At 39.1% G+C, this 14,269-nt stretch overlaps 2 protein-coding genes across 2 annotated transcripts in view; one reads left to right on the top strand and one right to left on the bottom strand.

Annotated features, from left to right (window-relative positions):
* Window positions 1–649: 649 nt before the first annotated feature.
* On the bottom strand, window positions 650–8,511 carry SPCS3 (signal peptidase complex subunit 3). Its single transcript, XM_058420635.1, has 5 exons — window positions 8,273–8,511; window positions 5,671–5,746; window positions 3,087–3,161; window positions 1,540–1,655; window positions 650–1,089 (listed from the first exon to the last, which is right to left on the bottom strand). Exons 1-5 carry the CDS (start codon window positions 8,413–8,415, stop codon window positions 957–959), a joined length of 543 nt encoding a protein of 180 aa, XP_058276618.1. The 5' UTR covers window positions 8,416–8,511; the 3' UTR covers window positions 650–956.
* A 493-nt stretch (window positions 8,512–9,004) lies between these two features.
* ASB5 (ankyrin repeat and SOCS box containing 5) overlaps window positions 9,005–14,269 on the top strand; it is a 39,665-nt gene continuing 34,400 nt past the window's right edge. Inside the window, exons 1-2 of the mRNA XM_040064535.2 lie at window positions 9,005–9,162; window positions 9,339–9,566. Of these exons, the coding sequence (XP_039920469.1) occupies window positions 9,533–9,566 (34 nt within the window). The 5' untranslated portion in view covers window positions 9,005–9,162; window positions 9,339–9,532. The remainder of the gene's footprint in view (window positions 9,163–9,338; window positions 9,567–14,269) is intronic.

Raw genomic sequence — 14,269 nt, forward strand, 5'->3', positions numbered from 1 at the left:
CAGACTAATTGACACTCAAGTTGCTAAATCTGCCTCAATTACTCTACCTTACCAGGGGGAAATCCTCCATTTGGGAAAAGTTTACCCAGACTGCTTAGGGAACACATCTATCCTATTCCTTGCTATGGAAGGTCCCCTCTAACATTAGTTGTCTCAGCCCTTCTGGAAAAAGCACGTTCAGTCTTCCTGATGAACAGATCCCAATAAAAATCTAGAGATTCCATTTTAGAAAGCCTTTCTTTACCTAAAGCTTTTACTTTTCTTACTGACTTAGCCTTATGTCTTATGCTTAGTCTTAAGATTTATACCAAATAGATTTCTTTTTATTCTTTCAGTTTGCTGCAAGCAGTTATTAAAATCATTTGTAATATACAACTGGATGCGGGCTACATCAGTGGCACTCAAGATCTGAGGCTGGCTGATAGACAATGAACTATCAGTTTTTTCCAAGTACCTTCTGGCACTCCTAGAAATGATCAAACTTAGCCTACTGTAACATACTGCACACAGAATTAAAAAATGCCCTACAATGGAACAGCCGTTTCCTTCAGGCACTCCCAGAAACCAACTCCAGAAGATGTATTTGAGTTCTACACAAAATAAATAACTATCACAGTACTTAAAAAGCCCAAACACAGGAAGACTTATCTTCTGGTTTAAAAATATTTATTTAAAAGAAAAAAATCTCTATACTTAGATGGCCAGGAAAAAAAAAAATCCTCAGTTTTCCCCTCTCAAAATCATTACTCTGCAGTTCACCCTTCCCTTAAGTTTCAGCTTCAATACTTTATTTAAAAAAAACCCTGAATTTTCATTTCCTTTTCCTATGCTACTAGCCTGAGGAAATTAAGTTCCTTTCAGTGAAAAGTTGCATGGGATGCAAGAAGAGACTATAACAAAATGTATCCACAATATACAAGTATAAAAATATTTTGCTTATGATTCAGTATTATAATTTAATAACTTTTTGTCGTTTCATAGGTATCTGGGAAAGGTACAGACACATGTCCTGATCCTGTTACAAGAGGTAGAATGCCAGCATTTGGTACAACATTCCAGGAGAGAGTCAAGGTGATATTCCTGTTTCCCCTGCAAAAGCAACAAAGACTATCAGCACAAATACTCAAGTTAACAGATTTAATTAACAGTTACTGGTATTAAATACATTAGGATACAGATTGTTTATCTGGTCCAGAAACAATAAGCTTTTTGATTTTAAGTAGTTGCTGCCTACGTTTTTTTTTTTACTTGACTCCTTTGGAGCTGAGTGCATCACAGAACCAATTCTACACAGACTGAAGGCAGAAACTCAGAAGCCTGTTTGTTGCTCGTAACAGCAATGCATCTTCTGGTCTACAGAATACATAAGATATCTTGTATCTCAAAGCTATCTTCAACAATCAAAGATGCAGCAGAGATGACAGAGCATCAGACAGAATATAGGTACCTTCCCACACTAATGAACACACGTATTAAACGCAAAGTATGTAAGTAATCAAGATACCAAGAGTAACAGTAATAAAATAAATATTTACTTACTTGAGACCATTTCCATCATCAAAGAAAAAGTACTTTGACTTCATGTCTTTTAACGACAGCCTTGGGTTATCTCCTCTCAACATGATCTTGTCCCAAAGGACCACCTGATTTAGGGCCTAAAATCACAATTGTAATGAAGTCAGCAAAGTACCTCAGTCAATCACATTCAGACACTGGACATTCCTTGCACTATTCATCTAAAACCCCTGAAGTACATGCTTGCAATCCATAACTAATTTAACAAACTAATGCTTCACAATATGGTAATGCAATACCACTACACAGTGAAGTGTGGCACAGAATAGATGGAAACAACAAGGAACATCCTAAAACACAAGAAAGACATTTTTTAAAAAGTCACATGCTTTAGAAGAATTATAAAGGATAAAGGCATTTCCTTCTGAATTGCAAAGGTAAGTCACTTTTAAAGCAGTATTTAGACTTTGTTTCAAATAAAGGACTTAAACTGAGTCATGATTCTGCTTATGTATTTAACATTTTTCCAACTTTAATGGAAATCTCTACTTTAATTGAAAGCATAACCCCCAAAAATTTATGAACAGATGAAAAAGTGAGATCCCAAGTTCTTACATTACCGAAAGCTTGAACTGTTGTTCTAAGTAGATGCTGAACAGTCTTGCTTAGTACTTTATAAAACAATTTAGAAAAATACTTCTCAGTATTTGTGAGAAGTAGTGATTTACGTTGAAAAAAAAAAATCTAAAATAGGGAACAACACAATAAAATCACAGAAAACCTAAAAACTATTCTAGGACAAACATAATATCCAGCATCTTGTTTCATGTAACTAAGGTACTTCAAAAAAAACAAAGAAAAAAAAAAAAAAAGGACAGTTTTGTACAGCAAATCAAGAAAGTCCCCAACCTTTCACCATATCCTTGCAATGTGACCACAGCAGCTTTAACTAGAATTCAGTGGTACCATGGCAGCATGGTGTTTCATTAAAGTAATTTTTTTAAAGGCTGTTTCACATAGTTTCTATCAGATAAGTAAAAAGGGTATTCAGCTATCCAAAGGGAAGGCTCAGTAGCAACCAATTTAAAGGAGCAAGGCAAATTATTTTGAGAAGTATGGCAAGGGAATGTAAATGAACTAGGAAGCTATAGTAACTGGCAGGGGCAACCACTTCTGTGATCTATGCATAAAAGACACACCATGTCAGCCCAGAAGCCACTCTCTCTTGTTTATAACAGCAGTATACTGCAGAAATTTAGGGAAAAAAGTAAAATGGACAGAAAAGGTGAAAAAAATCATTCACAGTATACTATGGTAACTGTAGTGCTACACAAGGCACGTGCTAGTCTTCTCCCATTCTCCTAGGCATATATCAAGTTAGGTTTCATGGAGGTAAACTTCCCAGCCTACAGTTAAACTGTCAAGGAAATAATCATGAAGGTCAGCAAAAACAGCCCAGGCTAGTAGGAAATGCTGGTGGCCTCAACTCTTCTCATCACAATGACAGAATGTATAAAAATAGTTGCAGAACTAAAATGGGTAATTGCTTCAAACTTCTTTTTAATACTTACATTGTTTTTCGTTGAATATTCTGCAGACAAATACAGAAACAATTGTTTAACGTTCCAATCAAATATACTCTGCAGATGTATGCAAGTTAAGAAAAATACCATACTGTACTTACATAACCTTGTTTTATTTTTACTAGATCTAAGTAGTCTATAATCATTACAGTGAGCTCTTACCTTTTAACTTACCTCATCCTACTCATACATCAAAGCACTGCCAGCAGTTTGAACACATATTTTAATCATAATAAAGTGACAGGTTTTTAGGTGGGTATTTCTTTTTACTGTTTATGAAATCTGGCAGCTATTTTTCCTCCATTAATTTAAGAGTTCTATATTTGACACTGCAAGCTAGTAACCAGAATCCTCTGCTAGACAACCTACTATAAAACCTCAAACATGAAAATCACGACGAAATTCTTCCATAAATATCCTCAAGGCAATTTTTTTTAATACTATCAGAGAGCCCTCGTATCCAAATACAGTAACAATAAACAATATATAAATAAAAAATCAGTGAAGTGTAGGAAATTCAAAGAGCCTTTAATGCCCACGTTAGAGAAATTAGAATATGGGAAGTATTTAATACAGAGATCTCAAAAACTAGCAAATTTGATTCCCTACTGAATCAAACAAAGAAAGCTCATGAGACAAAACTGCTCAGATTTTTGATCACTAAAGAACTGATGACTGCCATTTGGGACAATATAACAATGCTGGGATTCTAGATAGTTGTCTGTTTATTTAACAATAACAAGTGACTGCTAAGAAAAAGACTTTTAAATTCACAATAGAGATTAGCTGTAATCTTTTTATTTCCTAGTCCTGTTTTGTATTCTATTTGTCATTATCTCAAAGAATAAACAGATTCCCTAACCAGCCTCAAAATCTGTTTTATCTTCTTCCACTCATCTCAAGACAAACATGTTTTAAATCTACTAATTCAAAGGGCAAGAAAGGAAAGAATTATTTATCTGCTGTCTCTGCAAAACTACGTAGAAATATTTTACTTGAACTTTTTTTTTGTCATGTGGCTCAAAATATCAAACAAGATTCTGAAGCTCTCCTTGACAGGATTTCTTATCACTTGCAAAAGTTAGCAATGAATTAAATAAGTTTAAAGGAGTTTATGAAAACTATATGTTCCCCTTTCCTTTGCCTAGTTCCTTTTTCTAACTGCCATTTTATTTAACAACTTCTTTCTGGTAGTTAAGACAGTCAATGTACCTGTACCTCTCTACAAATTTTGAACAAAAAACCCTACCAGACAGTTGCATTTGACATCTCCCTATATTGCAAGCTTTATTTATGCCAGGCATGAGAGATTTAGTCAGAATCTGTAAAAAAAAATATAAAAAAGGCTGTTACTAGTAGAAGTCATTCAAACATGGAATCTTTATGCCCACATATTGCAGACTAATCCTTGTAAAGAACACTTCTTTTAGAGGTCCTGTCCTGCCTTTCTCTGCTTCTCTCTATACACAATGAGTACAAGTCTATGCATCTACTTTATAATTTCAGTCTCTGATTTTAATATGTATAAGCATTTCAGAGGTAAAATTCAGGCTTAGGAGCTTAGCTCTCCTGCTTACAGTTGATTAAAAAAAAAAAAAAAAATCCTTATTCTTGTGCAGACCGACTTGCAAAAATCTGATTAGCCTGTTTATCCGGCATTTGTATCAAGAGTTGTATTTTGTGTGGTCTGCTCACACAACAGTCTTCTTCAAAAGAGCAAAACAAAAACACAGATGGAATCAGTGTCTTGCCTCACAGTGACAAAAACCAGTAGACGGGGCAAAATCTCAGGATTCTCAGACCAGCTGCAAAACCCGGTTTAGTGCAATCACCTGAACGTGCCACCAATTACTTGGTTACTGACTTCTGCAGAAAAAACTCCTTCAACAGCCTAAATCCAGACTAGCAGGGAAGCAAAAAGGTACAGAAGAGAAAATGCAAAACTGCAACAGCAATTGAGAAAGAGGCCAAAACAATGTGATCAATTCTTTAGTAAATTGTATGCCTCCCAATCAATTTCATACTATATAATTCTAAAGATTAGAGTGCTTAATGTCTAAGCAAGTAAAGGATTACAATGCCTTTTTTGTTTCTAGAAGACAGGTACTTCTATGGAACTGTTATAAGAAATTTGAAAGCATCACAATAAAATGAGTTTGCAAGGTGTAGTTCCTAGATTAGGCATGACATTCAAAACAATATGCTCCATAAACCCTACCATTAATTCCCTCCTCAAACCACCGATACACATTTCACTTAAAAGTAGTAATGTCTAGATGTTAAACTGCACTCCCCATTATTAGATCGAGTACACTTCACAACAGAGGCTGATTTTAAAAACAGGCATTAAACAACTTGTCATCTACTAGAGACCAAACAGCTGGTTTAAGTTCTATTTCACTGCCATAGCTATGCAAAATACTATTTTTAGCTGCTTTAAATTTTATTTAAAGACAAATTGATAGTTTTCCCCAAGTCCTGGATAGCTGAAGATTATAAGGTAATCTTCAAAAATAGACATCAAAGTGTTCTTATTCCAAAAAGTTTGCAAACCATTTTTTCCATTAAGGATATCTGCAGTAATGTCAAATGTGACGAATCCCAGATCACTTCTTTCTCTAGGTCCAGTGAAATCTTCTACATTTTTCCTAAGAGAGAACAAAACACAACACAAGATTATCCTTTCTCATTATTTGTCTCTTACACACTACATCAATTATGGTTCTTATTAGAGATTTCCTTCATCTATTTTCTGGATTTTGTTTTAAATACTTCTACGTATCTATGTAAAATATAATCAACATTACATACTAACACCAACCTTCCAGAAATAATGGTGTCCCAGTTTTAAATGTCAGGCCTTGCCACTGCAGGGTCTAAGACGTACAAGTAGCCTGTTGACATTTTCCTGTTAACAAAAATCTGCATCTAAGCTGAACTACATTTCATTTTAGTAAAATACGTTTTAGCATCCCCAAATATGTAAAACTGATTGGGATACCATCAGCATAGCATTCTGCTGGCAACCATTTTCAACCTTATTTCTTAACTGCTGTTGAAAAAACAAAGCCTCTCATGCTCTGACCATTCCAATAAAAGTTTACGTGTATAGTTCACACAAGTTTCAAGATTTATTCCTGTAATGTACTTAAATAACAGCATGAGGAAAATCGTTATTTTCCTCTACATTCTGGAAAACTGTATCATTTTGGAAGGCCTTATTACAAACCATCATGTGGAACAGTATGTCATATGGACACACTAAACCACAATAGAAGAGCAACTGGAAAATAACAGACATATAGCAGGTACTTCCATACATATTCATAAAGCTTATCAATTTACCAAACTTACCATCTACAAAGAGGAACACCATAAGCAATTAGCTTGGCAATTGACTATGAACCTCAACTCCTCATAGAACAAGTCTTTTATGAATTATGAACTTCATAGTTATATTTATTTCAGTTAAGAAATTAGTCAATTAAAACTTCATTTCATTAAAACAAAGTTTAGGAATCACAAAAAAAAAAAAAAAAAAAAAAAAAAAAAAAAAAAAAAGTTCCCAAATGGAGAAAACACTTTTGGAGATAGCAGTTAAGAAAAACACCACCAAATCCTCACAATTTAAGCCTTGGTATGAATTTCCATCCCTCTGAAAAAAGCAGTATCTTTTTAAGTAGCAAATCTTCTCAAGCACTTGACCACCTCTTAACCACTGTCAGTCAGCTGGAATAGCAGGCCTTAAGCTTGGGGTTTCCAGAACTTCTCAGACATTCAAGAGAAGCAGCTTAGGTAAAACATCTCCCAGTAACACCAGATCCATGCATCACAGAAGGGACTGGCAGTAGACATTTCACTCAAATTAGGCATTAGTATGCTGCTTCATATATGCTGAGCTCACCATAACACTCAAAGACATGCTTTTATGCCAATTTTATGCAATCCTCAGTGTAGCATGAATAAAGGTGGGGGGGGATTTGTTTGTTTGGGGTTTTTTTTTTGTTGTTGTTGTTTTTTGGTTTTGTTCTGTTTTTTTTCCTGTGGTATTAAACCAGTCTGAAAAGTGATGGCAGTCCCTTTATTTGTATCCATCTCTCCTTTCAAGTCCTGCTATTAGGCATCCACTGGTGCCACTTACCTTGGGGTGGCTCCAAAGCTCCACAGAATCTCCACCAAATCACACAATGGCCTGGGTTGGAAGGGACCTTAAGGATCATCAAGCTCCAACCTCCCTGACATGGCTGGGGGCAACTTTCACTAGACCAAATCGTGCAGAGCTCCATTCAGCCTGGCACTGAATACTTTCAAAAGTGGCCTGCTTTAGCTCCCTAACCTGGGTCAAAATCAACCAAACAAAAGACCATGAGCTGAGTTAAAGCAGCTCAGTAAAGTGCCCTATGAGCCATATTCCCCAGTGGAGCTCTGGTAAAGAACCACGTGGCAAAATCGGGAGCAAATACCTCCCCACTCAATGGTGGCTGTAACAATTGCTCAAACGCTTGTGAAACTACTGCCCTCCACATCACGCATACTTAACTTAGGAAGTTTTCGGTGACAAAGTCTCCTTTCAGAGTAAAAACATCCATCCCTAACCAACACCAAAACTGGAGAAAAAACGTCCCCCAGTACAAGTTTGCGTCAGTACATTTAATGTCTAGGCAACACGTTTTGATGTGGTATAGCGTCCTACACCTGGGGCATTTCGCAGGGAAGAAGCCATCCCAATCACTTTGCCGCCATAGGACAGAACGTATGCTAAGTTATCGACGGAGAAACCCAAGAGAACTACTAATTGAAAGAGAAAGGTACTACGATCGGATAAATAAAAAGGTACTAGGACAGAATAAACTCCACGTTCCTCCACAACGGCGAGCAGCAGCTGGCTCGGTTCCGCCGTGAGGGGCCGCTCGGTCCCCGAGCACCGCCCCGGCTCCCGCCCGGCCGCGCCGTCGTGGGGTTCCCCCATTGGCCCGGCCGGCGGCGCAGGAGGCCGAGCCCGAGCGCCGCGCGAGGAGCCGGGGGGCGGCCACCCCTGCCGTCGGCGTACCCTCACCCGCCTCAGCCCCCGCTCTCGGCTCCCGAACCCTTCACCTCCCCGGCGGGCAGCGCCCGCCGCCCGGCCCGGCCCGGCCCTCCCCCGCCGCTCCCTTCCCTCTCCCCGCCGCACTCACAGCGTGACCCGGGAGACGGCGATGCGGACGGGCACGCTGCGCTCCTTGAAGGCGGTGGTGATGAAGCAGCCGAAGGTGAGCGCCGCCATCACGCTCAGCGAGAAGGCGAAGAGCGAGTTGGCCCGGGATAGCACCGTGTTCATCTCCCCGCTGGGCCCGGCCGGGGCTGCGGCCGCTGCTCGGGCGGGGCGGGCGCGCGGACGCGGCAGGAAGCGGGCGGCGGCGGGCGAGGGGCGCGCGCGCGACCGCCGGGGGGCGTGGCCTCACCGCGGCTGGGCGGGCTCCCGGGAGGACACGCCCCCTGTCCACCTCGGCCCCGCTTCCGCCAGGAGTTGGGCGGGGCCGGCGCGGGGCCGCGCGCCGCATGGCGGCGGTGGTGCGGCCGGGTCAGCGTGCGGGTTCGCCGTCCGCCGCCTGTGCTCCCACAGCGCTCCTCCTTACCGGGGCGTTGGCATTGGTCCCTCTGCTGGATTTTTGTATTCGTGTAGTAAGGCGTCAATAAGTTTTAGGCGGAGGCTTTTATTTTCAGTTGATGTCTGTGTCTTGTTTTCCCTGGTGTTGTGGTTTGCCATCCCCTCCCTTCTTTCCTAGATGTTCCCGTTCGTTTCCACTTTTATGTCAGTCTTCTTGCCTAGAAATTTCCTGTAGTAGCTGAGCTTGTTCCAGCTACTTTTACAAAGAAAAATCCTTTTTCTTTGCCAGGTGGCGTGGTGATGTCACCCCGTTGGCAGGGTGAGGCAGCCTTTCTTCTTACCCCACCAATTTGGTTGAAATTTGTACTCAAATTGGTACCGGCAAAGATCACTTTATGTAGTGAGGTGATTCCTAACTCCTCCCGGGGCCCTTATTTGGTGCCCATTCCTGCTTCCCGGACCTGCAACGTTATCAATGTGAGAAACAAGGGGGATGAATGCTTTGGGGTGGTGTGGGGTTTGGTTTTGTTTTTTATGTTCCCAACCGCTGTAATTCGTCTGTGTTAATTATACCAGGCCCAATTAATGGGGATTTCTCGGGGCTGCCAACAGGTGTCAGCAGTGATTCAGTGATGTTTAATTTTCTCTTTCAGCCCTAAGGTTCCGGTGCTGCAAATACTGGGAGTAGGAGCAGGAGCTCAGATGCAGGAGTCTTAAGAAGGGTGGAAGGCCCCGTGGTGACTGAAGGGATAGCGAGAACAAGCTGGCGACTGTCAGGCCATTCTGAATTACCTGTGCTCTATAATGATGGTGCTGTTTCTTCTCCCTGTAGCCAAGAGCCAGGTCTATGAAACAGGGAAGAAAAATCTTTCCAGATAAAGGTAGGAAATGGAAAAGGAAGAAGATCATACTGAGGCTCTTTGATTCCCCCCTCACTGAGTACCTGTAGCACGTCTGTTTAGTCTATACGATGTGAAGATACCTCTGGAAACATTCCTTTGGGGACCCTGTGTTCTACTGCGCAGTTGGTTTCTGTGTGTCTGTGTATTTATTGCATTGAAATAAGTCTCAGGCCCAAAGAGGGTAGGCTCTCTTCTGGTTTGCATTTCGTAATTCTTGACCTTTCTGATATTCCCTAAGAGTTTCAGCAGCACAGAAAGTTTCTTGTGTAAAGATTTTTGTTGGCTTGTTATTATTTTATGCTATTCAAAATCTTAGTTATAGAGATGATTTATGGTCTAGAACTTGTTGTTACTGAAACCTTGGATTACTCTTACTGGAAAGTAGACTCTGTTCCTACTCCTGTTCCTTTTCCCCAAAATGTTTGAAGACCAGGAAGCTTTTACTGTAAGCTGGGGAACCTAATCATTTGAGAAGTTCTAAAATGTCTGCTGCTTTCAAAGGGATAGTTCAAATGTGAACACCTTTTTTTTCTTGTATCTAAAAAAAAAAAAAAAAAGGCTTAATCACCTTTGTTCTTGCTTTTAGTTCATGTAGTTGCTCTTCAGAGTTTTTCATGCTAACGATGTTTAATAAGAAAAATGGCTCTTGGGCAGGACTTCCAGGAACAAAGTAGTGAAATTTCCAAAGCAATAGTTATATACCTGTAAAGAACCAAAATCAAAAGGCTTAGACAAATTTATGTTTTTAAGCCAATGAATGAATATGACTATTACTTGTGGAGGTTTGGATTTATTTTAGTAGAATTTTAAATAAATGTCACTTAAAAGCACAGTATACAGGGGAAGACAGATGGTGTAATTTATTCAAGAACTGATCTATTACTCTTTCAGAATAAAGAGACCTACAGCTTTTTAAGGACTGAAATATTGCAAAATCAAAGTAGAAAAAAATTTTGAAACAAGGCAGTTGTGGAAGAAAAAGGAGATAATGATTTACAATAGCTATTTGCTTGGAAGTTCTAGATTGTTCTTTGAAGTAAATAAAATGTGATATTTTGTGAAGAATGGTGACATAATATTAATGTCAAAAATTGCTGTCAAAATAAGTTGTGTTACTGGGAGCAAATATTATAATTATAGAAACAAATTTATAGGATCATGGGGAAGCAGAAAAGTTTGGGAGACCATTTCCAAGATGCATTGGAATGGTATTCATTGCATCCAAGCAGTGTCCTTAAGCCCAGACTAGCAGGGCACAAGGCATATCAGTGCTGGCTGTTCAAGAAATGTCATAATTTTCAATACAAACTCATTGGGAAGAAAAAAAAAAAAAGAGAGAGATAGGATTGGCAGCAGCTCTGAAATGTAGAATTTGCCATCCTTCTCCAGTCCTTACCCTAAAATTATCTGACTTTGAAAATGAGTTTTTGTGCACTCTTTGATCTATTAACCATGTGTTCTTTTTTTATAGTGCTGGCACTTCAGCAGGATTGATCCTTGTCAGCAGCTGATGATTAGTAGTCTTTTGTGTGAGATTAGCTTCCTTACTTTGGTTGACATGTTTCTGCTCTGATGTTCAAGTTACAGGGTGATTCCTTTCATCATCTGTAAACAAAATAGCAAGTGTTGACACTGACCATCAGCAGAGATTGCTATGAGTTCTTTGTTTTCCCACTGAAGTCAAATTGGTTCTAACACGGCACACACAGATGGAAGCTTTGGGGTGGCTGGCAGTTTGGGGTGTGTGGTTTGTGAATGTCAAGAGGAAGGGAGGTGTTAACTTCAGCCCAGCACCTTTGGCCTTCTTGGGGCTTAAGTTTCTGACTGATTTTACAGGTGAAAGTTCAGGTGCCTGTGGCATCATTGGCACCTAGATGATGACGACCTTTTTTTGATCTAGGGACATGTATGTACTTCCTGACTTTTTTACCATCAATGTCTAAATACTTTCTTGAATTTCTCCTTTATTAAATGTTGAAGTGTTATTTTTTTTAAGAGACAGTAACAACACACAGCCTCTTAAGCAGCTCTGGGTAGGAAGATGAAGATTAAAATAAATGTGGCCACGATCAGCTGTCACTTGCAACAACCCCCTTTCACTTAACACCTCTTCTGGATGGCTCATTTTTACAGCTGGTGTGGAAAAGCTGTGACTAAGAGAAGAGGCTTTTTTGACTGCATTTGATTTTAATGTTCTTCTCACCTCCATTTATTTATTTATTTATTTTAGCTTTGGATCTACCCAGTATGCAGAATAAGAAGATAAGCAAGAAGAAATTTTCACTTGCTTTTGTAGTATTACTGTGAGTCCTTTAGCAAGAAAATCTCCAGGAATTTTTAATTTCTTATTTCAGAATGAAGTTGATATTTTACAACATTGTCTCATTTAGTGGCATAATATATGACAAAATTAAAGCTGCATCACAGAGAGAACCAAATGTTCCTGGCTCCAAAGACAATATATTTTGGAGTCTAACACAGTTAACTTTTGGCTCCTGTGAGGTTTGCCCATTCCATGGCCTATGAAGCCAGGCTAGGTAAATTCATTCAGACGTAACTGATTTAGCTTAATCTTTCTCAGTTCATTGTGCTTTGCATTCTGTGCAAGAAGCCTGAGTGCTACTGATCCACCTCACCCAGGTTTTAACCTCATTTGCTCAGCCAGTTGCAAGTCTTCATCACAATTTATTTTTGTGTCTCTTGTAAAGGCACCAAGTAGAGACTTGTTGTGCCTCAGCTTGGAGAAAAAGATGTTTTACTAGCTCTGTCATGGTGATATCATTTAGTTGATACCAATTTTAATGGATGGTAAAAGCCTTTCTGTTATGAACACAAGCCATAGGAGTCAGCATATAATGACATAAGCTTGCAGAATAAACTTTTAACTCTCATTGCTGCTATTGACTGTGTAATTTCCTTTTATTAGCGACATGCTTATGCACCAAAATACGCTTTACACAAAAAGAAGGAAAATTAAACTACTTAACCACTTTTACTTAATCAAGAAGAAAACTTGTTAGTTTGGAGAAAGGGGGAATAAAAGTAAATGGATGATTTCACTGTTTTTAGAAACAAAAAATATTTTTTCAAGAAAAAAGTTAAACAGTTAAAGAAAAATTTGATGACGGCTTATAACGTAAAATAAATTTAACGATTTTGAAAAGAATTCAAATTGATGACAAAGGATTCACAGCTCAAGTATTGTTTTTATTTAGAAGCATCTAATTAATAAGAACCTGTGACATTTTTGCTGTTCCTTAAGGAAAAGATTAACTATAAAAACTGCAAAAATACCAGGAGTAGTTACATGAATTTAGATTAATAAGGTGGTTGCACTGCCTACTAGACAAATAGCAAAGTTAGTTTGTCAAGCTAGTTGAAATACCAAAAGCATAGCTCCTGTGGTACCACAGTCCTAAGGAAGAGGTAGAGTTAATTGCTAAAGAGAGAATCTGTGTTCTGTAGACGTTGTTGGCAATGAAAGAAATCACTTGGGCCCAAGAAAAGAACTCTGCAAAGGGAAAGATGTGCAAAATGAGGAGATTTTTCCCCAAATCCACTGATACACCTGTATCAATACACAAGGCCATCAAAAATTATACCTAAGATCCTAATGAAAAGACAGCGAATTATGTGCATTTTGATATTACTTTCCCCTCGTAATTTGCTGTGACTTTTTCCAGGGGTCATTTGCCCTGCTGCAGAATGGGTTGTAGGGGGTTGGTGTGGGTGTAAAGTCCAGCAGGTTAGTTTTAACTTGTCAACAGTTTAAATTGCCAGATTTTGTACTGAGGAGTGTACCAATACACATTCCTTCCTGTTGATTTCCAGGAAGGGAGAGAGAGGGGCAGTTCGGAACCTTTAGCTGAGGAATGGAATGGGCAGCTGGAGGTGGTAACTTTTTAAACTTCTTGGGGGGGCAAGATTTGCTAGAGTTTGTCTGTCAGCAGACTGTGTGTGCCTGCTGTCTGACACGTTTCTGGGTTTAGTAATGTCTCTAAGTACACACACGACTTATTTTGGAATCTTCTGTAATACTCTTAATAGCTGAGTTATGTTAGGTATCCAAAGAGGACTGCAACAAATACTGTAGATAAACTTACTATGTTTCTAGCAGAACTCAGATTGAATTTACTTGTGAGCTTGTTGGTGATACCTACTTCCCTTCTGGGTAGAACTTTGCTGTCAGTGATTGGATGGTCTGGTTAAGCAGATCAAGCATGTTCATGTGATAATGTGACAGCAGAATTGGTTGATACCAGACTTGTAGCTGAAGGGGCATCTTTCCGCATTATGAGCAGCAGCTATACAGTAGTGCATAACAAAGGGATACAGATCTAACATTATTAGTATGGTTTTTTTTCAAGAACTGAGATTGTTAGAAAACGAGAATTTCATAATCACTTAGGTATCTGAGTTGCTTTTTATGCTTTTAAATGCATGTTATATGGGGAATGTCAGCTATGTGCAGAGATACTGACTGACATTTAATCCCTGACCAGTAATTCCATTCGCTGGAAATCCAGACATACAAGTCTGTGTATTAGAATTATTTTCTAAGATAGGGATAGTATTTTCAACTACTAGGAAAGGCAAAACACCTCAATTAAACCATTTTGAGCTCATAAAGAGTTAGCAATAGAATAAACAAAATTTTTATGATGTTAGAAATGGAAGGTTGC

Source organism: Hirundo rustica, chromosome 5 (genome assembly GCF_015227805.2).
Source record: "Hirundo rustica isolate bHirRus1 chromosome 5, bHirRus1.pri.v3, whole genome shotgun sequence".
NCBI lineage: Eukaryota > Metazoa > Chordata > Aves > Passeriformes > Hirundinidae > Hirundo > Hirundo rustica.